At 42.4% G+C, this 26,158-nt stretch overlaps 1 protein-coding gene across 8 annotated transcripts in view; it reads left to right on the top strand.

The window, feature by feature from the left end:
- MAP2K5 (mitogen-activated protein kinase kinase 5) overlaps positions 1 to 26,158 on the top strand; it is a 235,746-nt gene that overhangs the window by 174,658 nt on the left and 34,930 nt on the right. For 3 of the 8 annotated variants that reach the window (XM_045517018.2, XM_010955615.2, XM_074366270.1), the window contains 4 exons: positions 1,858 to 1,884; positions 2,198 to 2,230; positions 22,960 to 23,021; positions 25,952 to 25,997. In XM_045517018.2, coding sequence (XP_045372974.1) covers positions 1,858 to 1,884; positions 2,198 to 2,230; positions 22,960 to 23,021; positions 25,952 to 25,997 — 168 coding nt within the window. The remainder of the gene's footprint in view (positions 1 to 1,857; positions 1,885 to 2,197; positions 2,231 to 22,959; positions 23,022 to 25,951; positions 25,998 to 26,158) is intronic. The other 5 variants (XM_045517039.2, XM_045517034.2, XM_074366271.1 and 2 more) reach the window with 2 other exon arrangements.

The raw sequence follows: 26,158 nt of genomic DNA, 5'->3' as shown, positions 1-26,158 counted from the left end.
CTGAGGTTCCTCTGCATCTGTGTATTCAACCAACCCTGGACTATTCAGTGCTGTAGTATTTACTATTGAAAACTGTTTACATATTAGTGAACCTGCTCAGTTCAAACCCATGTTGTTCAAGATCAATGGTACAAGCAAACACCAAAGATACCTCATGTCATAGGAGACGTTACCTGGGCTTTTCATGATTTTTTAAAGGTACTGTGGCTTGTTACCAAAATCCTAACCACTCCAAGGTGATAGTTCGCAGCTCTGTCTTCCTTTGTAATGTCAGTCCCTCCCTGCAGATCACAGACCAGGGGAACAGAGGGAGCAGTAATTCAGGACAACATTAATAGGACTGTCAAAGACTAACAGCCAGTCAACCTGGGACAGAAGTTCCAAGGAGTGGTGACTGGGGAGTGCATGATGAAGGGCCAGGAGCAGGAATGCGTGGGCACCATGTTCAGTTGAGATAATACTTGGGAAAGCACTTTTTTAAACACTCAGGCGCTAGGCAGAGGGTTCTGCTGATCAGCCAGATGGATGCAAAAGAAATGCAGAAACAGGGCTTCTGCCTTTGAGAAGCTTATAATCCAGCTGAGAAGAACCCACGTGCCAAAACTAATCATTTACCAACTTTTCCATGCCAAGTAAATACATGCAAATCCAGTTGTTTTTAAGTAACGCTGTGATCGTAGGCAGAGGTGATGCTGGAGAAGGAGAAGCGTGGAAGGAGCCCCAGTACAACCACAGCCTGTTCCCGCGGCCTTGGGCCTGCCCAGCCACGGGGAGGCCCCGCTTGCCCATGCAGACTAGGGGTGATCGTCCCTGCCAACCTCAGGGTGGCCTGTACGACCTAATGAGAACATGCGTGTGAAAGAACTTTTTAAGGCACCATTAAAAGCATATAAGGGACTGTTACTATTTTACCTGGATTTTACCAGCTGGTTGGAGCAGTTGTCCCAGCAAACAACTGACCCCTCATTAGTCATTTTGATTCCTGAAATTTTCCTCCTTAGGAAATTTACCTGGGACTCCATTCTCATTGAGTTTGTAATAACTGCAGGCATTTGGGAGGCTGGGTGGGGAGGAGGAGAGACGTTGAAGGGTTTAATACTTCAACTACTAAGTGGATGTTTTATTAATTTGGTGTCACATTTTAATAACTTTCTAAGAGACGTGGTTTACGGTGTTAGATGTGTGAGCAGCCTGCCTTCAGAACAGACATGCTTACGTGATCCTGCTTTTTACCTCCTGAGAAACAGTGTTAAAACTTGGCATGAATTTGATTTTCCCAGGGAGCTTTGCTGCCCTGGAAACAGGCTGAAGGAACTTTGGAAAAGGTGGCGTCTTCACCCACTTCTGAGTCAGAGGCAAATACTTCCACCACATAATTAAAGTTTTCTTCACAAAATAGGGGATTGTGAGCAGACACTGGCAGCAATCCAAAATTCTAATTTCTGACTATGATTTAATTTCAATTTTAAATAAATCGGTTTTTAATTTAAAAAGAGTGAGCTTCATAACATCAGCAATGATTGCAACATGAACCCCAGTGTTCACAATCTAGCAATATAAAACATTATTTATATCTGAGTCGTAAACAGCCTTTTGAAATGGATTATGGTTTTTCTCCCTATTCTAATACAACCTGGAGGGTACTAAAAAGTGTTGTGTGAAATTAACATTCTGCTGACTTTCGCCTATAAATGAGAAGCGAGCTATTAACATTTGTGTATTTTCATTATGTAAATTGTGTTAACACATGCCCACAAATTGCCACCAGCAATGCAATAATTTTCTCTCAGTGATCATAATGTGTCCAAGTGAGTCATTTTGATTATGACATGCTAATTACATATTGCCTTTTTTCAGATTCAGAAAAACCAGGGATCTTTAATGGTAAGCTTTATGAGTTCGGAAAAAAAATTCACTTTTCTTTTTCCTGATGGCTGCTTCCTTTGCATGCTCGAATGCCTTGTTTTAAACTTAGCAAATTGCATTTTGAAGAAAATGCAAACCTTTAACTGCCTGTATTAGATTAGGTACCATTAGAAATAATAGAACATCCTGAGCGTCAATGTTTTTATAAGAGTTTGCTGTTGTTGATTAATCTTGCTATATTTTATTGCATTAATGATTTTTTTCTTTCCACTCCACTGTGAAGATATTGCATAGAGGCTAATACTTTTTCCTCTCTCCTTCCCCATTGCAGCCTCTCCAGCTTCTGCAGTGCATTGTTGATGAGGTGAGGCATCGTCTTATGTGCTTTCACTCCTAAAGTCATTCCTAATGGTGTGGAAAGCTTATATTTTGTTTCCTAATGAAGCACAATGCCCAACATCCTCGGAGCAAGTGGTGTCGTATGGCTCTGAGCTGTGGTACGTGAACCGGCCTCATCCTGAATCCGGCTCCCCCGCTTCTGGCCAAGAATCTCGGCCAAAACAGACTGTCCCACAGGCTGGTCCTCAGGGGTATCAGAAGCCCTAAAGACAAAACACGATAATATTAATTTACCCTCTCTCTGGCCAGATGGGGATGGAGCCGGAAATTAAAGTGGTATCATTTTTTTTTTCCCATAACAGATATTTAAAGTCATTCGGTAGGCAAGGGTCAGAGTTGAACAGCAAACATAAGCTGGATAAAATGCGTTCCTCCTTGCTTTATTTACCCAAAGCATATCGGAGTGATAAAAGCATTCCAAAGCTCTGGGTCAGCAGTTCAGCTTTAATTTCCTAATTAGGAGATCCCCCCTGAATATATCCCTAACTTTCTGTGCTTGTACCCCGTGTTCTCACATGTTCAGTCATCCTGCCTCTGGTCGTCCTTGTCCATCATGTTTCACTGTCCCTTTGCCTTCATGGAGTTAAGCTGCCTGCATTTCTTCCCAGTCAGCTCTTTCTTCTTTTAATTCTGACTTTAAATTCCTTATTTCCCCTTAAATTAGCAGTCTTACAGTGCACAAGACTCTCGATTAAGAAACATTCATTTTTTTTTTTTTAAACTGAGTTTTTCTGGGCTTGGGCTTGCCTGCCAGCAGTGTTTATTTTTTTTTAACTTTAATTTTACAATATTTAAAATGCTTGTAATGAAGGCCATAAATGATTCAGACAGGAAAGTTTGAAAGAAAAAAAAGCAAATCGTAATTCATAATTATTCCTCTCAATTAAACATCTGTATAACTAGTTATGAGATTTGGGAGAAAAAAATAAAGATTCTCCTAGGAAAAAAACAAACACATACACATATCACAATAATAGAAAGAATGGGGCTCCAGCATCCTTAATGGCCGTGTCAGTCAGTCCATGTATCCCTTGCAAGCCATAAACCACGTTAGTGCAAAAATGAAGGCATCGTCCTGAAACAAATGGAGGCCCCATTATCTCAAATATCAGACAGGCCTCCTGGATCTAATAGCTCATCAATATCTTCTGTCATCTTTGATTCCAAAAGCATCTATCCCCATCAGAATCCTCCCAATTAAACTGGTTTTTCCTGAAGTCCCCCTCCAGCACTGCTTAGGGACGTGCCCAGGGAAACTGGGTCTCCCCAGTCAAATGCACAGCCTGCCACGTTTCCCGGGCTCTGCTCCTCTCGGTCAGCCAGGCTGCTGAGCGGCAGAACGTTCACGTTCAGCATCTTCACCAATAAGGAAAGTATCGCTGGAGAGCTCACTTGAGTCTTTTCTGGATCAAGTGGACATTTTCATTCCCTACTTCAAGTAGCAGTGATTGCTATTAAATTTAATGTATTTCATTTGTTTGATGTAGGTAAAATCTTGAGACTTTTGACATTATCGTTAGGAGATGTTCTAAGAAGAGAAGTTCTTTGTGGTGAAAGACAGTAGCGTGTGACTTAAATCAAATGTTTTTCTTTATAGTGTTTCTTCCTTAGTTGAGAGAAAAATATAACTTAGACACCTACTCCCATTTACTCTAAAAACATTAAAGTATGTTACTAGTGGAAACCTGGAAAATTCACATTGTCTTTACTAAAGCAAACATAAATTGATCTTGGAACCGAGCTGATGTTTAGTGTTAGGGAGGAGCTGGCCAGGTGCATGCACCTTAGGCAAGCATCACAGCTTCTAAGAAGGGTTGACGGGGTCCTATAATTACTGTGCTTGTCCCATGTTTGTCAGATTTCTCATTTCTCATTGCTTGTCCCGTGTTTGTCAGTGTTCTCAAAGGGTAGTCCGAGGGCAAACTGCACCAGAATTACCTGGTGCTCTTGCTCAAAAAATGCAGGTTCTTCAAAACTACAATGAGGTATAACCTCACACTGGTCAGAATGGCCCTCATTAAAAATTCCACAAACAATAAGTGCTGGAGAGGGTGTGGAGGAAAGGGAACCCTCCTACGCTGTTGGTAGGAATGTAGTTTGGTGCAGCCACTATGGAAATCAGTATGGAGGGTCTAAAAACAGACTTAACATGTGATCCAGCAATCCCACTCCTGGGTGAACTCTCTGGAGAAAACTCATTTGAAAAGATACATGCACCCCAGTGTTCATAGCATCACTACAATTAATAGCCAAGACATAAAAACAACTTAAATCTCCATTGACAGATGACTGGATAAAGAAATACACACACACACACACACACACACACACACACACACACACACACAGGAATATTACTCAGCCATAAAAAAGAATGAAATAATGCCATTTGCAGCAACATGGTTGAAGCTGGATATTGTCATACTAAGGGCAGTAAGCCAGAAAGAGAAAGAAAAATACCATATGATATCACTTATATGTGGAATCTAAAAAAAAAGACAAATGAACTTACTTACAAAACAGAGACAGACTCACATTCATAGAAAACAAACTTATGGTTACCAGGGTAGTAGAGGGGGTGGGGAATAAGTTGGGAGTTCGAGATTTGCAGATACTAACTAAGATATATATAAAATAGATAAACAACAAGTTTCTACTGTGTAGCACAAGAAACTATTCAATAGCTTGTAGTAACCTATAATGAAAAAGAATATGAAAAGGAATATATTTGTGTACATGTATGACTGAAACATTATTCTGTACATCAGAAATTGATGCAACATTGTAAACTGACTATACTTCAATTTAAAAAAGAGAAAAGGTTGGGGAGGGTATATAGCTCAGTGGTAGAGTGCATGAGGTCCTGGGTTCAATCCCCACTACCTCTATTTAAAAAAAAAAAAAGATAAACCTAATTACCTCCCCTCACCAAAAAAAAAAAAAGCTTAAAAATCTTTAAAATTTAAAAATAAAAATAAAGGAAGAAAAGTACCACTCCTAAGGGAATCTAATTCAAGCAAGATGGATGTATTTGGAATCGTGTACAGAAGCTAAGCAAAGCCCGGTGTTATATACCTGACTATTGTGTGGATGCACCTTGACCTCCTAGCATGGCCTGGCAAAGAATAAAAACGAGAACAAGACAGGTGGACAGGAACCAGCCCTAGAGTGGCCAGAGGTGAATGTTGGCAGTTGGGAGTCAGGAGGTAGAATCATGGGACAAAGCCAGAGTCAGCCACCAGAGAGCCAAGTCGAAAACATCAAAAGTTATGCAGAGGAGTAAGAATCATGCACATGAAACTTGCGCTGCAAAACAGGAACCGGAAGGGTAGCCAAGGTAGCCGGTGAATCGAGCTGCAGTGAAAAATCGGGACCATCCAGTTTAATGTTGGTGGGTGGAGTTTATCGGGCTTGGACCTGGCTGACTGAGGATGTGAGTGCTGTCTCAGAACCATCTGTGCCTCATAGTTCTTCTGGCAAAAGCATGTCTTACTTTAAGGTCCGTATATAATCAGGCCCTCTCCAAGTCCCTGAACAGCTGAGTGATGAGGCACTTGGACTCACCGTACGTGATACGTGTCCCTGTGCCGTGGTGCCTTAGCCATCTGGTATCTTCAGGGAATAATGTGGCCCTTACTCTCTGGATAACTGATACTACTTTAAGCTCAGACATCAACGAGGAAATCTGCATTTTTAGAAAGAAGTGTTTCTAGAATGTATTTGGCTTCTGGCAGCTTGTTGACAAACTCGAGTGAATATCACTTAACCTTTCTTGACGACTCAGGGCCCCGTTTTGAGCGCGGTGCCGACATAAACGGTGATGCATCGATGCCCTCGAGGGCTGCGGAACTCTGTGGGTCTTGCCTTGTTCTTTCACTGAATTTTACCAACCGTTTTGCCTGTGTGTTTGGCCTCGGCACTCAGTGGTGTGCTTGGGCCTCTTGAGGTGTGTAGAGTCATTGGTTCCCAGACTAAATGGCCCGGCACGTGTGTGCTGCTCTGTTTGGTGCTTTCCTCGTGTTCTGTCTCGTGATCACCTCTGCTCTCTGTGGTTACTCCTTGGTCTTGTCAGTGGCTACTTGCCGCCCCAGTGATCTGACCACCTTGTCTTCGGTCTTTGCACTCCTGAGAGTGACCCTAGAAAAATTAAGAGGTGACAGTTGAAATCAGTTATCCAAGTGGTATGTGTAAAGTCAGACACACTCATCTGAGAAGAGAGGCTGATGAAGTAAAATGAGTGGGCTTGTGTTCGTTCATTCAACAGATAGTTATCAAACAGCACCTGCTCTTCGCGAGCCCAAGTTGACCAAGCCGTGCTCAGGACAGCCTCCAGGCCTAAAGAGAACTGGGCCTCTAGGCAGGGCACCCAGTCCAACTGCCGGTTAGGGTAGAGAGACAGAAACACAGTCCCAAACCCTGGGCCAATACAGTGTTCTGGGACTCAGAAAGCTGTGTAGCCATCTCATGCTGTCCCAGTGCCTGGGCTTCCAGTTTGGCTGGCAACAAAGGACTGGCTGTACTGCTAATGTGGCAGGTGGGAACAGAACACTGAGTCGCCAAATCCCATGCTGGCCAGGGCCAGGTGGTGGTGGACGTCAGTGGACTGAGGTGCTGGGAATTGCAAAGACTGAAGTGGAGATTTTCCCCTTGAGCCTGCCCCTCAAGAAGTCCACAGCCTTGGGGAAGATGAGGATATGGAAATGAGGCATTATGGTTCGGTATAAGGTGCATACTGTACACCTCAGAGGCACGAGGGTTTGTTCTGGGGGTGGATTAGGAGCAGGCCCTCGGGGGAGGTTAACATTTAAGCTAGGTCTTAAAGGATGGGTAGAAGTTTACAAGGTCAAGAAAGAAAAAAAGTCCTGAGCATTTATCCAGAGAATACTATAATTCAAAAAGACACCTGCACCCGTGTCCACAGAAGTTCTCTTTACAATAGCTAAGACATGGAAACAGCCTAAATGCCTATCGATAGATGACTAGATAAAGATACATACTCATAATAGAATACTACTCAGCCATAAAAAAAAGAATGAAATAATGCCATTTGCAGCAACATAGATGGACCTGGAGATCATCATATGAAGTGAAGTAAATCAGACAGAAACACAAATACCATTTGATGTCACTTACATGTGGAATCTAAAAAAAAAAGAGATGCAAATTTTATTTACAGACCAGAAATAGACTCATGGACATAGAAAACAAATTGTGGTTACCAGGGGTGAAGGGGAGGGATAGATTAGGAGTTTGGGATTAACATATACACATTACTGTATATAAAATAGATAAACAACAGATTTCTACTGTATAGCACAGGGAGCTATATTCAGTTTCTTGTAATGAACTGAAATGAAAAAGAATCTGAAAAAAATATATATATATACATATGTATATAAATGTATAACTGAATCGCTTTGCTGTTCACCTGAAACTAACATTGTAAATTGACTACACTTTAATGAAAAATAAGAATTAAAATAAATGGAAGGAAAAAAGTAAACATCATACAGAAGGGCTTGAAACTTTCTTGTGAACCATTTTTTAGTTCACAGATGTTTCAGAATATTCAGGTTGTCTGAAATATGATAGCCAGAAAAAATGGATTATTACTCTGAGTACATATATGTTTCAAGCATAGCATAGCTAAAAATAAGTTTCTGTCTAACATCTGTGGGTACTCAGCTGGACAGTTAGCAAATCCCTGATTTATACTTCTGTTTATTTATTCATTTTACTAGTTAAAAATGAATTCATATAAGTCATGTTTGGTACCCGATCAGAAGTCTCCTCTACTTGATAGGATATAAAAGCAACACACAAAAATCAATTTTAATCCGATAAACTAGTAGCCCAGAATGAACAACCCAAAAGTGAAATTAAAACAATTCAAGTTACATTAGCATCAAAAAGAATAAAATACTCAGGAATAAATTTAACAAATGAAGTGAAAAACTTCTACACTGAAAATTATAAAACATCATTGAAAGAAATTAAAAACTTAAATAAATAGAAAGACATCCTATGTTCATGAAATGGAAGACTTAATATTGTTAAAATGGTTGGTGCTCCCCAGATTAATCCACAGATTCAGAGCAATCCCTGTCAAAATCTCAGTGGGCTCTTTTGCAGAAATGGAAGAGCTGATCCCAAAAATCATGTGGAAATACAAAGGACTCAGAGCAGCCAAAACAGTCTTGGGGAAAAAAAGAACAAAGTTAGAAGATTCAAACCTCCTGATTTCAAAACATACTAAAAAGTTACAGTGATGAAGGTAGCGTGGTTCCGGCATAACAATAGAATGTGGAATAGAATTAAGGGTCCAGGAATAAACCCATGTGTCCGTGGTCAGTTTTTTCTGACAAGGATGCCAAGACTGTTTAATGGTGAAATAGTCATCTATCTTTTCAACAAATGATGCTGGAACAATTGGAAATTGGCATGCAGAAGAATGAATTTGGAAGCCTCCCTCACATAGTCTACAAAAATTAACTCAAAATGGATCAAAGACCTAAATGTAAGAGCTAAGACTATGAAACTCTTAGAAGGAAACATTGGTGTAGATCTTAGATTAGGTAACAGTTTATTAGATACGACATCTTCAGGACAGTGGAGTCACTGTAGCAGTGCCAGGGTTCCAGGCCCATAGACAGGCAGAGCCAGAGTGAAGCCCAGCTCTAAGGAGAGGACCTGTGTGCCCCAGTCTGGGAGGTGGGGGAGAGGATGGCTTTCCCTGTAAGGGCTGCAGCTCAGAAAGCACTGACACGGATGCCACTGTGGGGACAGAAGGCGGGGCGGTGGAAAGCAAGTGCCCAGCAGAGTGATGGACAAGAAGAGGTGGGGGTGGGGTTGCTTTGGGGCCTGGCCTTGGGTCCTCATTGATGAGGAGGAGCAAAGGCGGCTTGCTTAAGATGGGAACAGACCCTCTTGGCCCCCAAACTTATTTAGTAGCCCATTGTTACAAAATCCCATTTGTAAAAGTCTGTGCCTTCTGTGAGTTGTTATGACTATATTTAATCATAAAATGTAGTGAAGACATAAGAGAGCCTCCACTGTTACCTGCCTGGCCGGCGTATGCGCATCACTACAGTTACTCAGAAGGGCCACGAATGGGGACAGTCATCCACGCCCCCATCACCTGAACTCGCAAGAGGCTTCATGTGGACTCTTCACTGAGACATGATGGCTCCTCCGATGTTTTCTAGAAATGCCAGCAAACATTTCAGTGCTGGGAGAGAGCAGTGTTTGATGCCAGCCCCCACCTGGCAGCTCAGTAAAGAAGAGGGTGGCGGCTGATCACACAGCTAGACACTTCCACATGGGCGGGGCAAACCTAGAGGCAGCTAGCATCTCTGTTCTAGAAGAGGGTGGCGCATGAAGAGAGAAGGGGGTGAGAAAACAGAGGACTGGGAAAGGGAGGAAAAGGAGGAAAGAGTCTGCTTTACAGCCACATACAACCTAAAATGCTTCTGAGCTCTTCTGCCTGCCTTGTCCTAACACCCCACCGCCACAGAATTAGCCTTTAAAAACTACAGATCTCAACCTGCCAAACCCACCAGGGATTCCACGCCCCGCCCCCACCTGTAGGGTAATAACTGAGTTTATTATTATTAGCACAGCATTTGAGATTCACACCCATTTTTTTTTTCAGCCTCACTTTGGGTGCAACATTAGTCTTCGTAGCTGCCCCATATTTCATACTTGGGGTTGGGTTCCTCCCTCTGCTTAGAATGACCCCTCGCTTTTATAAATGCCTAAGCGTTCTCCAAGGCCCAGCTCAGAAGTAATCTGCTCTTCGAAGCTGTCTCTGCTGCCTTTCCACCTCTCCCATCCTCCCACATGCCCACCCAGGGCTGGGCGGAGTTCAGCATAGCGTGTTTACAGAGCTTTATTATAGTTGTCAATCATACTGAATCAAATTTAGTTGGCGAGTTCGTCTCCCACTAGACCATGAAGTCATCCAGGACAGGGCTTTATCCCCACACCTGGAAGAGATCATGGCCCAAGCAGGAGCACAGTAAACGCTCCTTGAAGTAAATTAAAATAATGGATTTTTCCAGCAGGGCTAGTCCTGCGTAAAACGGAAAGTGCTCTAAGTTTGTCTTTTCTTCTACTGAGGCGCATCCTATCGAGCTGGAAAGGACGGCTGAGTTCAGAGGTCATCGTCCAGAAACATTTGTGTTTTCTCTTTTTTTCTTTGAAATTCTTTTTATCGAAATATAAATTACATAACATGAAATTCACTCAGATGAAGTGTACAGCTCAGTTCCAGAACATTTTCATCCCTTCAGAAAGAAACCCAGTGCCTGTTAACAGGAGCCCCCAGTTCCTCTCTCCACTCTCATCCCTCGCAGCCAGTAACTGATCCACTTTCTGTCTCCCTGGATTTCCTGCTGTGGACACTTCGTATGAATTGGGCCATACAGTATCTGGCTGTTTGCCTTGTGTTTCTTTAATTTAGCATGTTTTCAAGGTACATCCATGTTATATAGTATGTATTGATACTTCATATGTATCTATGGATGAATAATATTCCATTGTATGGATATACCACATTTTTGTTTATCGTTCAGTTGATAAACATTTGGGCTGTTTCTACTCTGGCTATTGTGAATAACGTTGCTGTGAACATTCACGTACAAGTTTTCATGCGGACATATGTTTTCAGTTCTGTTGGATATTTAGACCTAGTGGTGGAATTGCCGAGTCATATGAAAAAGCTGTTTAACTTTTTGATGAATTTCCGAACTATATTTCACAGCAGCTGCACCATGTTAGATTCCCACCAGCAGCTTATGCGAGTTCGGATTTCTCCACATTCTCATCAACTGACCTGTTTGTTATTTTCTATTTGTCTGTTTTTTTGTTTAAAATTACAGTCATCCTGATGGATGTGAAGCAGCCTTTCATTGTGGCTTTGATTTACGTTTTTCCCATATAATTAATAATGTTGAGTGTATTTTCATGTGTTTATTGGTCATTTGAGTATCTTCTTTGGAGAAATGTCTATTTAAATCTATTGTTCATTTTTAAATTCAAGGGGTTTTTATTATTACTATTTTTTTTAGCTGTAGGAGTTCTTTATATAGTCTGGATACTGGGCTCTGAATTTTTTCTCCCATTGTATGGATTGTCTTTTCACTTTCTTGATGGTGTCCTTTGACACACAAATGTTTAAATTTTTTATTTATTAATTTTTTTTGGACTTTGAAGCCTTTGTGGTTTGACCAGAGGGTAGGAAGCTTAGATCTCCACCCTGTCCCCACCCTTCCCTTCCCCAGCACCCTCGTAAAGGTCCTTAGAGTTCCATAGGTTGTAGTTTGAAAACCACCCATGATGATGCAGACAGTCATTCTGTAAACTTGTCCCAATCCCGGAGCGAGGTACTGGTGATCGGGAGTGAATCAGATGCCATGACCGCCAGCAGAGTGTCTGCTCTAGTCAGGGAGACAGGCCAGCAAACAGCCATGTGTGAGCGGCTAGCTCTAGTCTAGACGACAGGCCGTGTAAGTGGTCTGAGCCTTGGCGGCCTGGGTCCTCGGAGGAGCATAGTGACTGTTGTTTAAACCCCCTCTCATAAATGGGTATTAATGATAAGGTGTTTTAATGATGTTTGAAGCTATAAAAATTCTAGACATATTAAAGGTGTGGACAAGGTGCTGGGGAAGCACAGGGAAGAGAGCTGATAACGAAGGGGGTGATGAGGTACCAAGGGGTGATGAGATGGGAAGCCGGAAGGGCCAGTCGAGGTAGGTCGCCGAGGCCCCGGGGAGAGTTCAGCATGACTGCGGTGCTTGGCACAGTGTTAAAAGAGGTGGGGCAGTGGCCACTTCGAAGGCCCTTTACCCACTGCACCTGCAGGCATCTGCAGGAATGGAGGGGTGGGAGGTGAGAGAGTTTTAGGCGGAGGGTCAGCAGAACCAGACTTGTGTTTTAGAAAAGTCACTGGTGGGGCTGGGAAGGACGGGTTGGGAAGGACGGTTAGGAACTTAATGTGCCCGATCAAAGGTATAGGGGTTTTAATTAGGACAGAGTTAGCATATTTGAAGGGTATTTAGGAGATAGAATAAACTGGATTTGGTGCATAATTGGATGTAGGGGAGGGTGGAGAGGTGGGGTCATGGGAGAAGCATTCCACTTGGGCAGCCAAGCCCTCGCTGAGATGGGGCGTGGACGCACTTCGTGGGAAGAATATAATTAGCGTTCTGTTCACTGGACAGCACCAAGCACCTCATCCTAATTCCTGTTTTAGACCCAATTTTAGGAAGTTTATCAACTAGACTCTAACACTCTGGGCTTTTCATTTCTGTCTTCCCAAGACAGTCAGTCCTAAATATTTGTTGAATGAAATTTATACATGGTTATAGGAACTTATTACTACTTTTTTCAAGACCTCAGAAAAACAAATCCAAAAAGTAGTAGAGAGTATATGATCAGGAAGATACTTAGCTAATACGTATGGTCCTTTATCAAAATTCAGAAGTCTAGCCTTAAACTTTTTGGTCTATACAGTGTTTCCCAATGTCATGTCACTTTCCCACAAGACTCTATTTTACAGAAGAGGAAACTGAGGGGCAAAGGGTTGGTCTCTTTCTACTACACTATAATTATCCTTGATAGAAACAAAAAGTGACAGCTGAACATTTTGGCATGAAAGAGAGAGATTATTTTAAAAACTGTGGAAGAAGACAGCTCAGGAAGCATTGCAGACATGCCCCAAGGGCAGAGGTATATTACAACACAGTTCAGTTTATAGGAATGACTCCATGTCGTTAAGAATTGAATTCTGTTCTGCATATTCTGTGTAAGGTGGCGGGGAGGAGCATCTGTCCTCTTAGAAAGGTTTTTATATACAGAAGATTTGCCTCTTCAACCACTGTTATCTTAAAAAATGTGTTCATGCAGAATCACTCACTTTTGGACTGGTTCACTGAGAAGCTGCTGGGCTGTGAACTTAGCAAGTGCTCTCTGGGATTTGGGGATGGGGGAGTCGGGGCGTGAAAATTACTGCCTGATAATACCTCCCTAGAATTCAAAAAGTGGGATTAACCAACTTTTGAGGAAGCAATATTCATTTTTTCCCCCGGAGGGACTTTGCTAACTTCAGAAGCCAGAATTCTGGCAAAAAGTAAAAGGAACCCTCCCCGCCGCTGCTAGCATCCTGGGATGATGCCCTGTTCCTTTCACAGCACGTAACGGCAGGTGGTTTAAAGCGACACAAGACTTGATGGCCTGAGCTGTCTGATGACCCCGGGCAGGCCTGGAGCCTCCGACCGCAGTGACTAACACTAACCACTCGCTTAAACGGGTGTTGATGATGTGGGATTTATGTTATTTGCAACTTGTATGAGTTAATGACTGGGAGGCATTAGAACTCGGTAAGTTAATACAAGTGGATACACAATAGTCCTGTCCCCCAGCAACGTTGTTAACCAGACCTCTGCCTCGTAGTGCTGGGCGTATGGAATTGGGAGCCTGAAAACCGACACTCCTCTTTTATGCAAGGCACCCTCTAGAAATCTGATATCTCCTTTGAAGAGTCCAGTATGTTTAAATTAATGCAGTTTGACTGATTTGAAAATTGAAAATAGGTTAGCATTAAGGCCATGATTCCTTTAGTAATTACTTTTTCTGTTGGTAATAACTGTTTCTTTGGAAATGACATTAACATTCTACCAAAACACAGCAGTAATCCAAAAGTTAATGTTCTGTTCATTTATAATTATATTTAATTCATATTTATGAGTTGTTGGGAGGGAGGAGAAAGAAAGAAGTAAGTTTAAAAAAAAAAGTAACAGAAGAAACAAGAGCAGAAATTTTCCTGATAATGTGAAGAATGCAGAGTCACTTAAAAGTGGGAAAAAAAATTTTTTTAATTCAGTTACATAAAATCAGATTTTATTAGCTACTGCTGAAAAAAATCTATATGTTTATCATTTCTTAGTGAGTGAATTCAGTGGATAGACTTTTCAGTTCTTCTTTTTCACTAGTCAGAATATTAGTATAAACATCCCTGACTTTGAGCTCAGTAAGTCAGATTTGGTGGTGGTTGTTTTTTTAAACCAGGAAAAATTCTGCATCCTTAGGCAGTCATTGAACAAGTAGCTTTGTGTTGTTTTCTTTGGATTGACCACGAAGCCTGATGTATTATTAATGAATCAATTTCTTGGTGGTGAAGGGCTATGAATAGCGTTGTGTGACTGGACAGTCGCCTGGTGGGGCCGGTTTTGGCTGCTGTCACTTAACATGTGTTGCTCTATTGTGCAGTCCTACCCAGCCGCAGGACAATGCTCATCTAGTCCAGCATGATGGGACCCGCACACCCCGAGCCCAAGTTGGACGCCAGGGTCAGTTACCGAGCAGCTCGGGCTGGGGCTCGGGTCTGCCTCACTGCCCAGTTGCTGTAACCATTTCGCCTGCCGTTAATTTCCCCTAAACCAGGGAAGGCCCATTTGCGAACAGCGCAAATGTTCTCAAAAAGAGATTCCAAGCTGGTCGGCTGGGGTGTTGCCTCCATTCCGGAATGGAGGCAGCGTTCCAGGGAGGGTGGGTTCCTTCCTTCCTCCTGGAAATGGAAGCGTCTGGGCCCACGAGGCCCCTGATGTTCTGAGGGCCAGAGCAGCAGATGGCATTCTGATTTTCCAAACCCTGATGAACGTCCTAACTGAACTTGTGCATTTCACAGTATGTAGTTCTGTTTTTTTCCACTTCCTCTCCCTTCCTCCCTCCCTGTCTCCCTCTCTTTGTTCCTCTCGCACTGACTCATTTTAAACTGATGCGGGATCTCCTTCAGCCAGCTTTCAGTTCCCTTCTCTTTGTGTTCACCACGTGGAACCAGGTAGGGCACAGTCTCACATGTAACTCTCAACCTCTGAGTCCCAGCTGACATAGCCTTTGTGTAAGCAGATCCCACTGACGCTCCTGCACCGCTCAGCCGCTGGAAGCTCTTTCCCCGTATCCGTAGCTTGCAGTGAAGGTGGCAGTAATTATTTTAACTAACAGTCGAATGAACATTCAGGAGGCACACGGTGTGGCAGTGGTGGACTCTGGATTGCAGCGAGTTCCAGGAGTCTCACTGGATGGTGTTATGGCTTGATGATTTTTCAGGACACGGACCTGCCAGGTTCTCGCCCTTGAAGGGAACGTGGGTGTAGTTCAGCTGTTTTTGTTTTCCCTCTTAATCCTTTACCTATGAACAGAGGAATGACTCCTTTCACTTAGGAAACTGTTAAGGGTTTTCCTTCACCCCTAGATTTTCCTCTTGCATTTTTGTTCAGTACAGTTTATGATCTACCTCTCGTCTAAGATCGCTTGTAATCAGCACCTCTGCACGTAGAACCTGGTGAAACGCCAGTGTGTATATTAGCATTATCATTTAGGTCCTGGATCCAACATGTGTAGCTGGACTTTTCCTGCGGGAAAAAAAAAAATTGACCTTACCAGTGTATGAAATTCAAACACTATACAGGGACAAGGTAAAACCACAGGTAGGAATTGCTGAATAATTACCTTTAGACCAGCCTGAGCGGGAGGCTTCCCACGAGGGTGAGCTCATTTAATGGTTCCTAAAACTCAATCTTGTGGATGTCAATGGTCATGCTTGATTATTTGCAGTAGTGTTTTATGAAAAAGCAATAGAAATGCATTGGGAGGCTACAGAGAGAGAGAGAGAGAGGACAATAAGGGGTTTTACTTTTGTAAATGAAATCCCTTTGGTGTGAGACAAGCATGTTTTTTTGCTGCTCTGCCTAAGCCATTGGAAAGAGGTGTCTGTGGGTGTTAGCGTGCGTGCGTGTGTGTGTGTGAGTGTGCTGCTCATATAGGCACCTCTGAGTAATACTGTGCACTACAGCTTATGACCAACAAGAGACCTAAAATAAAAAGAGAAAAAAGATGTCCATTGGCTCTGAAAAGGAAGCAATTACAAAAATGGCTTAAGAGATTAATTCATTTTCCTGTTCTCCACCTACCTGTTTTCAAGGAATTTTATAAAACCCCAAGATCTTTTCCATGTGTTTCGAAAATCTCCAAGTAAATGTAAATCTTTTAAATGACAAAAAGGCAAAGGGTTAGTTTTGATACAAATGACAAACTCTGTTTTCTCTCCTTTTATCCTGGTACTGAAAAACTGCCAAAACATTTAGGAGAAAAACAAAATAGGAAAAAAATCCGTATCGTTTGAGATTTCAGAGATTCCTTTAGACCAGTTCATTTATATTTTGTGTTTTTTCTAAGCCATCTGGTTGTGATGTTCACTTGGCTCATAGTTGGTTCTCCCGTGATTTAAAGGTTTTTTGGGGACGGTGGGTGTTTCAGTGGTGAAAATTCAGGCCTTTTGCCCCTGGTTCCAGGTCCATCTGAGTCGAGTTAAATGAGCTGCTACTGCCAGCCAGGACCCAGTGGACAACTTCAGACCAAAATGCCCACACGTGTAATTTGTCACGTCTGGCAACCCAGAGCATGGGGTGACCCGGTGTGCAAATTGAATCATCTTTCACTCTCTCCGCTCAGGGCTTGATGTGGAGTGGGATGAGTAAGAGGGGGGCTCCCTGGTCTCAGCTGAGGAGGGTCACGTCCATCTGCGGGCCTTCCTAACGTCAAAGCCTCTCCCTCACCTCAGCGCTGTCCCTCATAACACCCTGCAGATTAGGCCAGTTCCGTCTGCACTGCAAAATCAAAAATACACTTAGTGTCAAAATACTGGCTTTTCACCATGACAGGCTGGCCACATTTTTAAGTGAACTACATGTTTTGAACAAGCACTGATTGACCTGGTACAAGGCTAGTGTGGACTTCTGGTTTACTCATATCTTAAGGGGTCCAAGTCATTCTCTGGCTGAGCACTTGTGCATCCATTTCCCACCTTTCTCTCACTAATGAGATGCAATGGCTTTTTTTTCCCTGGCTGCCGTCTGTTACAGAAACTTACAGACATGAACATCCAGGACCTTCAAAATATTAAAACTAAGCTAATTTCCCAGAATCTATCACTGGATTACCCTTTGACCAGGTAAATTTTTGGTTTGTAGATTAGCTTCAGTGGAAATCTTTAAAGGTGATGGAAAGACGTTTTTTGTGTGTCTTTTTTCTCCCCAGATGAGCTAGGTTTGCTCCCTAGTCAGGAGCATATTTGTCCTGTGGATTCTGCTGTTTCACAGAGATGCTGTTGGAAGGCAGGGGAAAATGGAGAGTCACAAAGCAGTTTGGGATCCAACAAGGCAAAATGCTGTCCTGCCCAATGTGAAGCCACTGGAATCACAGGCAGACAGCCTTTGACCCCAGCACTGCGGACGGAAGTGGAGCGATCCAGGGGGCTGTGCCAGTTAGTCTGAACCCCAGTGTGTGGGACCAGAGATCGTTGCACCAGGGCCAAGGGAATATCAGACTTGAATTAAAAGATTTACGTTTCAGATGTTAGAGCATAACACTCAGTACTGGTCAGACTGCAGGCGATTCTCTGATGTTAATCACCTGTTGGCTCAATGGCCCGACACCAAGAGGTCTAGAAATAGGTAGTTAAAAACTGTTAAAAGGCTGGCTGTATTTCATTTAACTTTCCTGGTTTAATCTAACCACAGCACAGCTGACCTTGGAATTCACCAGCGTGGCCAACGCCTTGAGATTTTTGAGAAGTTGTCCTCCTATCTTCCTTGTGTTTTACTGCCAACAAGTATAAAATCTTGATTTGAAGGAATGTCTGTTTTGCATAAAGAGGAGGGGCCATGACACAGATTAAGATGTTCAAGGTCCCTTTACCCCCCAGGTGCTCTCGGGAAGTGAGGAAGGAAGATGATCAGAGAATAAAGACGGTGTCTCACGGCCCTCCAGACTCCTACAGTTGTTTCCCCATCACTCTTATGCGTGCACGTCTTAACCCCCTGAACTGTACACAGATTATTCCAGGATACGGATTAAGAATCAGTCATCCCCAGTGCCAGCCTAGTGCCTTTGACATGGTAGTGTGTCTAGAAAATTTTTGAATGAATGACCCAGTAAATAAGTAATAATGCTTGTATTATTTTTATACAGTATTTTATGTCTATGCCCTATTAGTGTCTGAACTAACCACCACATCATTGTCAGGTTCCATTTTCATCTTATGAATTAAAGGCAAAAAAGAAGTCCTCAGGTGTATTTTTCTAAGCAAGAGTCCGGCAACTTTTTTCCAGTTGAATAGGTATGCCAGGCTTCTCCATTCTACGAAGCAGGGCTCCACTAAAACTCTGGACCTCATGAGTTTAAAAAAATAGCTCCTGACCTTTTAGTTTTAAACATTCTATTGTGACATCATTTTAGATTCACAGGCAGTTGTAAGAAGTAATACAGAGAGATCCCGTGTACCTTTCACTCAGTTTCCCCCAGTGGTAACAGTTCAGAAAGTACAAAATCACAACCAGGAAATTGACAGTGATCCCATCCACAGAAGTCATTCAGATGCTGCCAGTTTTACGTTCACGGATGCACATGTCTGTGTGTGCGCACTCGCATTCACGCACGCAAGCATTAATGACACAGATCCCTTCAAAGCCAAGAAACATGGTTTACAAAAAAAAAAAAAAACTGTGCCTTTAAAATAATGATCTCCCTTTTAAGTCGTTTCAAAAGCATTTTTCTCATTTATGTTTTCTATATTTGGAGTATCCAACTTACCTGCCCGCACTGAAGATCACAAAGTGTGCTAGTAAGTACCCTTCCCCTGCATGTGAACTAGCAGCCACTGTGGTTGAAATTGGACCTCCTTCTCTCCCGTCCCCTCCCCCACCTCGTTACAAGTACACACACATACACACACTCACACACACGTACACACTTTCAGATTTTCTGCGGCTTACCTTTTTTTGTGCCTGAGTACCTTGCTGACAAGTGCTAATAACAAAACACCCAGAGAGAGTCCGGCTGAAGTTAGCATACATTAAACATTCTGAACTTGTCCTTTTGCTCATAGATTGTGCATAATTAATAATTAAATAGTTTCCGTTGTAATGGGTTGACCTTCCTGAACTGTTCATTATTCACACAGCAAAGGCATCACTCAGACTTCGCGTGCGTTGTCCTTCTCTGTTCTCCGGCGTGCCACGCTGCGGCTTCAGTTGTTGAGCAGAAGGGTAGTTCCCGGAAACGTCTGTGACTTGGAGGCTGTCCTCCGTCATGAGCAGAAGTGCTTACCGAGATGGTTTACAGCAGCCCTTTTTATGCGTCGGTTGCCTCTCTGTACCAGGATCCAGCCTGTCTCCCTGTAGTGACTCTGAAGTTGATTCAGGACCAGACTCTCACTCAGGTCAAGGCTTTTGGTTAAGGTTGTGTCCACTGTTTCTTTCTGTACCTCTGTGCTTAAAAGTTCAACAGAAGAGCATCTCCAAAAAAAGCCCTTGAGATGAAGTCTCGCACCCAGGGTCTTAAAGGAAGTGATTTTATTGACAACTTAGGGTCCGTTTCAGCCAGTACTGAGAGTTACTAGTGTAACTGCTTCTCCAGTTTGTGTTTACATTTTCGAAATGTATTTTTTCTCCGACTGGCCTGAGCCCACATTTCACAGAGAACTTTTTGATAAGTAGCAGCTATGACTTTATGAGATCCTCTGAAACCCTGGGCATGGTTCTGTCTTGCTCTAACCCCGCGGTGACTGGCTGCTTTCCGTCCTGGGCACCCTGGAGATGCTGGGGCAGCTGTACTGTGAGCCTCTCTCCCTCCTTCGCACAGATTGGAATTAGATCACAGAGTAAGTGGGTTCTTGGAGGTTCTTTATATCTTGATCTAAACTAACTTCTAATTTTACTTGCTTAAAAATGAGAGAAGTGTACTTAAAAATCCTCTAGTGTGGTGAACCCTGTCGGGTCTGTTCATTTGCCTTCTCTGGAATGTTAACTGCCTGCGTGCTTATTTTTTGTGGAGTTGGAGGCTCTCAGAGGACTCCTTTGCTCCCATGTTTGTGGTGTTCTGACCCCTGCCCCACTAGTCAGAATTCTGTATCTCAGAAAATTCTCCTCTGAGATACACAAGAGACATGGATTTTAAAATGAAAAGAAATACCTGGCAGTGTGCACGTGAGATTAGAATTTACCCCCGCATCTTTGATGACTGATTCTTCCCAGGCACCACTGAGATGAGAATCCACTCTCTGTGGTTCTGCAAAGTCGACTTGAGCTGGCATTTTCACAAGTGAAATAAATTATTCATGGGTACCACCCAGTGTTCCTTAGCTTCATATTATGAGGAACTTAACAGGCTACAATATCAGGTCTTAAATAAAATTAACTACCCATGCAAAGATGTCACAGTTTCCTCATTTTGTTTCTCACCCATATTAAAATGACGTCTTCATCAAGTTGCCTGGTCAATAATTCATTGATTTACTCCTGGTATCATACTTTGAAAGGAGGCCCACACTGCCATCACATTTTATATCAGGATCTTTGTAGAAAACCAGTCTAGAATTTTAACCATCTTGGTAAATATGCAGCCACATAAAGACAGTAGGCTTTTTTCCCCCTAAGCATTCCTTGTAAAGCAACTATTACACATTCACTTCCAGTACTTACAGCCACCTAAAAATTTTCAGAAAGGAATGATTTAGAGAACTACCTACCTGACCAGAGTCCATAATTTTTGTACCTCAGACTTTGAACTCTCTTTTTACTCATGGTGTGCGAGACAGTAAAATGTCATTTCTTGAGCTGGGCCTTGTAGAATCTTACAGGCTTGGTGATATATATGGCTTTTCTAAAACAGACCGGGCTGAAATTGATTTCATGTTTTATTTTTGATCTTCAAACTGATCGGACTTCTGTGACCATTTTATAGCACCTTTATTGAGGGCTTGTCATGTTTCTGCGTGCCTGGTTTCTTTTGAGCCGACTATTTCATCAGCCCCCTCATTTTTCATGTCCTGTCTATGTAATGCCTGCATGTAATCCTTTGAACTTGGCAAGATTTTTACTTCACTCCCATTTTCCTTTGTTTTCTTTTCCTTTCCTCTTGGAAGCCTTTCCCTACTGATGAGAATTTTAAGTTTAGCTTCACTAACCTTCCCCTCTTCTGGATGAACAGAGTAAATTCAAAGGTGACAGATATGCAAAAACTCAGAAACATTTGGTTCACATCCCTTTTCTTTTAACCTCTTTGGGGTTTTATTTATTTCTCTTTTTTTGGCTGCTTTGACCCCCTCAGTTCCTTTTGATTTAATTGTATTTTCCAGCAGTTTCCAATTGTTTGAATTGAAAACAAAGCCTTAATAAGAGTTCTAGTTAATTTTCTGTCTTGTAATTACCGATCTCATTTTTCTGATAATTGGCCACAGCAATTATATGTATATTTACTAATCACATAGGAGGCTGTGCAGTTGTATCTGTGTGCCACCATTGATAATGACATGCACATTGCAAAGGTACTTTTATCATCTTCTTTTTTCCACTACATCAAAGCCATTTCCTCTCGTTCGCAATAATGAATACATGCATGCATTTGACACAGTTGTGTGCTGGAGAAATTGTTTGGCTCCCGCCAAATGCTGCATGCTCTGAGTTTCTTGCCTGCAGCGCTGGAAGGTTGTATGTAATGATATATTGCTCATCCAAATGGCCAAAGCACTCCAAAGCACAGTGAGATTAAAATAAGTCATTCCTTTGTTAATTTAAATAGGTGCATGTATCATACTTTGCAGGGCACTTTGTGTAGGGATGTCAAGGAGGAAAAAAAAAGCCGCCGAAAGGTATTTTTAATAGCAAATGAGAATAGATGAGAATGGAGTCATTTGCAGCTGCCTACTTTATGTGGCTCTCTTGTTCCAACTGTAGGTCTAATGAGATGACTGTTAAAGTACTCTGCAGTGTAATTTCATTACATCCTGAGCCGTTACACTATAAACACAGTGGCGCTCTCTGTCATTCTTGGAAAAACTCCTAAATTCTTAAAGCCTTCCTTTGCAAACGGTAATGGGGTTTGCTCCCTGTGTTACGTGGCAGTTGTCGTTTGTTGCTGTGTAGTTCTTTTGAGTGGCTCCCACCTCCACCCTAGTCCTGGAGGTGGTCAAGGTGGGAGTTTTTCATTGTGTCCTTAGTTCACTGGTTTTCTCATGAGTTTGCCCAGACTGGCGAATAAGGCTGAAATTCCTTTTCAGGAAACAGCCTCTGGTATAAAAGCTTTTCTTTTACAGTGGGGAGGGGGAAAAAAAACCAAAAGCCTCTGACCAACATGATCCAGTTAGGGGCAAGCAGTTAAGAGCAGTTGAATATACAAACAAATGTAAATAAAAAAGAAAGTGTAAATAAATTGCAAATCCAGTAAAAGAAACAAAGGTCAACACAAGAATAATTTCACAGCTCTTTGTTAATTACAAGACCATTTGCGTGTTACTTAAATAATCATTAATTTCTCATTTACACTTCCGTACCTTCTTTCCTGCCCTGTGGCTATCATTGTCCTTTTTTCACCTCCCTTCCCTCCTTGCCTCATGTTTCTCACCATTGTGAAATGTGTGTGGCTTTAAATCTGGCATTTTTACATAAACATGTGAAAGAGGGTGTAGACAGTCTCTTTAATTGGATAAGGACCCGTTTTCCTTTGCACATGGTGGCGAATCCTTGTCATTTATTCATCTTTATATGCTCCTTTGGGATGGGGGGGGTGGGTAGGGGGTAATAAAGGAAGAACGGGAATTGTTGTGACTTTTGGTGACTTGTTTTTCCTCCATCCCAGGATTCGCCTGTCCTTCCGGTTGGAGAGTTCTCCGAGCCATTTGTACATTTCATCACTCAGTGGTGAGCCCGTTTGCAAACATGCCATGCCCTCAGTGTAAATGATACATGCCATTAACTCGGCGGCTCCAGGAGACCTCATGGCTCTCGCTGCTTCCTTTTGGAGACGGGAGGGACTTCGGGGCCTTGGGCAGATGGGGCAGCAAAGCTGAAGAAATTGTTTAGATTATGTAAACGTTATTTACACAAAGAGTCCTAAGCGTACTTTAGAGGCTTTTCCCTGTTTTGATAAACTGCTGACAGTCAGGCTACTTCTTTGAGCACAGATACCGTTGCTATCCGAATTTTTTTTTTCAAAGAAGCACGCAATTTGGTAGCCCCTCTTGAACAGACATATGAAGCTTCTTTTTATTGATGCAACCTCAAGTTACCCGTAAAACTGTCTGTCACTTACTTAGCGGAGGCAGCACAGTTTATTCATTCATCGGATTTTCAGTAAATAAGTTTTATCTTTGGTTGTAATTTAGACACAACACCGGTGTGCCATTTCAGTGAATTTTGATGTTTGAATGACTACGAAAACACGATTCCGTTAGTCCCACTGTACCCATTCTAAGAACAGAGGGGAACCACAGAATTTAAGTCAAAGGGGCCCTCAGAGCCTCTGGGCAGCCCCTTGTCGTTTTACACCTGAGGAAACAGGCGTTTTCCTGCCAAGGGTTCTTTGCCAGTCTTCTGCCTTTTTCCTCCCAGTAGAACAGGGTTTTCCCTTTTTGTCCCTTTCACACCATCCTCCGCTCCCCTGTTTGGCAGCACCCATGTGGCCTTGGAAGGCCCAGTTACAACACTGCCCTCCTTCTGTCCCCTCCCTCACCCCACCGTGGTTGACAGAGAGAAAGAGAAAAGGAAATTGGCATAGAAGTGACCACCCAAAGCAGGAGACAGTGCTAAGCAGAAACTGTTCTGGACATTCTGGAACTCCTTCATAACCACCTTTCCTTCCCTTCCCCTCCTTCACCAAAGCCCGCGTTTCATCACCCCTTCAGAGTCATGTCCACAAGTGGGAAGCGAGCCCTCCCGTTCCTGCGCTGCCGCAGAGCAGCGCTGGCAGGAGTCCTTGCTGATCCCAAAGGGGCATGCGCCGGCCCCTTCCCCTCCCCCCCACCAGCCGTCTGATGATGACGCTAAAGTGAAACCAAGAAATATTCCTTAATATAAATGTCAAGCTTTATCACCTTTTTGAGTAAGTGGAATATGTTACCTCTTCATAAAAATGTCTCATGTGGTTTACATTCTGTAGAAAAATATGTGGGGAAGAGATCGTTCCCCCTGACTTCTAAATTTTATTAACACTGTCTCTATTTATTTAAAAGACTTATATAATATTCTGTAGCTTTAAAAAACTATTTTATCTTGCAGACATTTTATTTCCAAAACACGCCATGTTGGAAAAAAGCCATACATATTGATTAAACCCCAGAATTCTAACCTCATTAATCCTGGAGTCATTATCTAGAAATATGTATTAATCTCTTAATTTCCTTTACATGGAATTCGTAGAAACGCTCAGAAGCACATGACAGGAATGTCCCATTCTGAAACGCAGAAACTGAAAAACAAATGAGGCAATTCCTAAGCTGTCTGGGGCGCTGGGTTTGGAGCATCACCCGCTCCGAGATGTTGGATTTGTGACGTGGCCACCACGCTGATCTCGCTCTGTGGTCTGAGACCAACCTGGGCAGACAAGGAGAAAAGCAGAGAAGGCTTTGGCTGCCTTCTGTCCAAAAAATTAATCAGCTGTTGTATAAAAGTTTTATGAAGACAGAGGGAGGGATAACCTGTGTTGAAATTTCCACAAATGTCAAGCTGAAACAGAAATGATAGTGGGTAATAGGCGTGTTTTCCCAAGAGATGCAGCTACTTTGGAATGTCAGATTAGGACTGTTACCAACTGCACTGGCGAGACAGCTTGAATTACTTGCTAATGGCTGCAGTATTTGAGAGGTACATATGGTTATTTATAGGGAAAGCAAATGTCCTCGATGTCATTAATGGTTCATAACTATGGTGCTTGTTTACCAAATGATCGTTGCGTCTCTCTGCTTAAAAAAACACTCAGCAAATGCAGAGATTATGTGGAGGGTTCTCTTCTTGCTTGTTTGAGGTTGCCTTATATAAAGAAAAAGTGTCTGTGTGATTTTCCCAGTAATAGAAGCAGCAGTCTCTTTCCATGACTTCATCCCACAGACACTCTTGGGTTTGGTGTAAATCGATCATCAAGTAGGCAGCTTACCCATGGTCACCCCGGTCCCACGTGTGGGTGCTTCATCACGTAGCTAAGTACCTGCTACAGCTACTAATTATACCTTTGCATGAGGAATGTGATTCTTTAAGCAGCTTAAACAAACTTAACTTTCCCACAGCTGTTTAATCAATTATCAACTTGTAGCCAAAATAAAAGTCCAGATAATGTAATAACCCATTTGTCATTTTGTAGCATTATCTGGACTCCTGACCTCTTTTATATATTGTCATTCAGAGTAATAGTGAAGGAATGAGATGTTTTCTCATTTGACCTGATAGGCATGTTTCTTTTATTGTCTTATCCCAGCTACCCAAATAAAAGAAGTATATTGTTCCCTAGATTTGTTTGAAATAAATTGCTGACTGAGTCAGGAAGAGAATATTGCTGCTTTTTTCATACTAGTTTCACAAATAGAATTAGGATACATTTAAATTCACTCATTATCTATATTGCAAGAGTAACTCTAAAAAAAAAAAAAAACTTCGTGTTTTTGATTCTTGAGATTCCCCCAAAATCTAATTAATTTAAATCCAAAGCAAAAGAAAGGAAACATATGCTAATGCTTTGGTCAGGAATTGACATACGATAAATTTTGAAAACTTTCAAATTCCAGGGAAAATAGTCAATGGTGAAAATTATGGCACAGTTTTACAAGTGATTACAGTTAATACGCGTTTTTCTCTTACAGCATGCGGAAACAGCCAAAAGAAAGGCCAGCACCTGAAGAATTGATGGTAAGTAGACTTCTTCAGTTACTTTAGAATTCTCCAGTTACATATCCGTGCTTAACATTCTGTTGAAAGAACCAGACGGGATTTAAAGCATCTGCCGACTCTGGAGAGCCAGTATCACTGACTTCATTTGGGTGGGAGCTTCTGAAGCTCACGTCCTTCGA

The sequence above is a fragment of the Camelus bactrianus genome, chromosome 6 (genome assembly GCF_048773025.1).
Source record: "Camelus bactrianus isolate YW-2024 breed Bactrian camel chromosome 6, ASM4877302v1, whole genome shotgun sequence".
NCBI classification, from domain to species: domain Eukaryota; kingdom Metazoa; phylum Chordata; class Mammalia; order Artiodactyla; family Camelidae; genus Camelus; species Camelus bactrianus.
The sequence above is the reverse complement of the archived record's forward strand: the minus strand, read 5'-3'. Positions and strand labels throughout refer to the sequence as shown.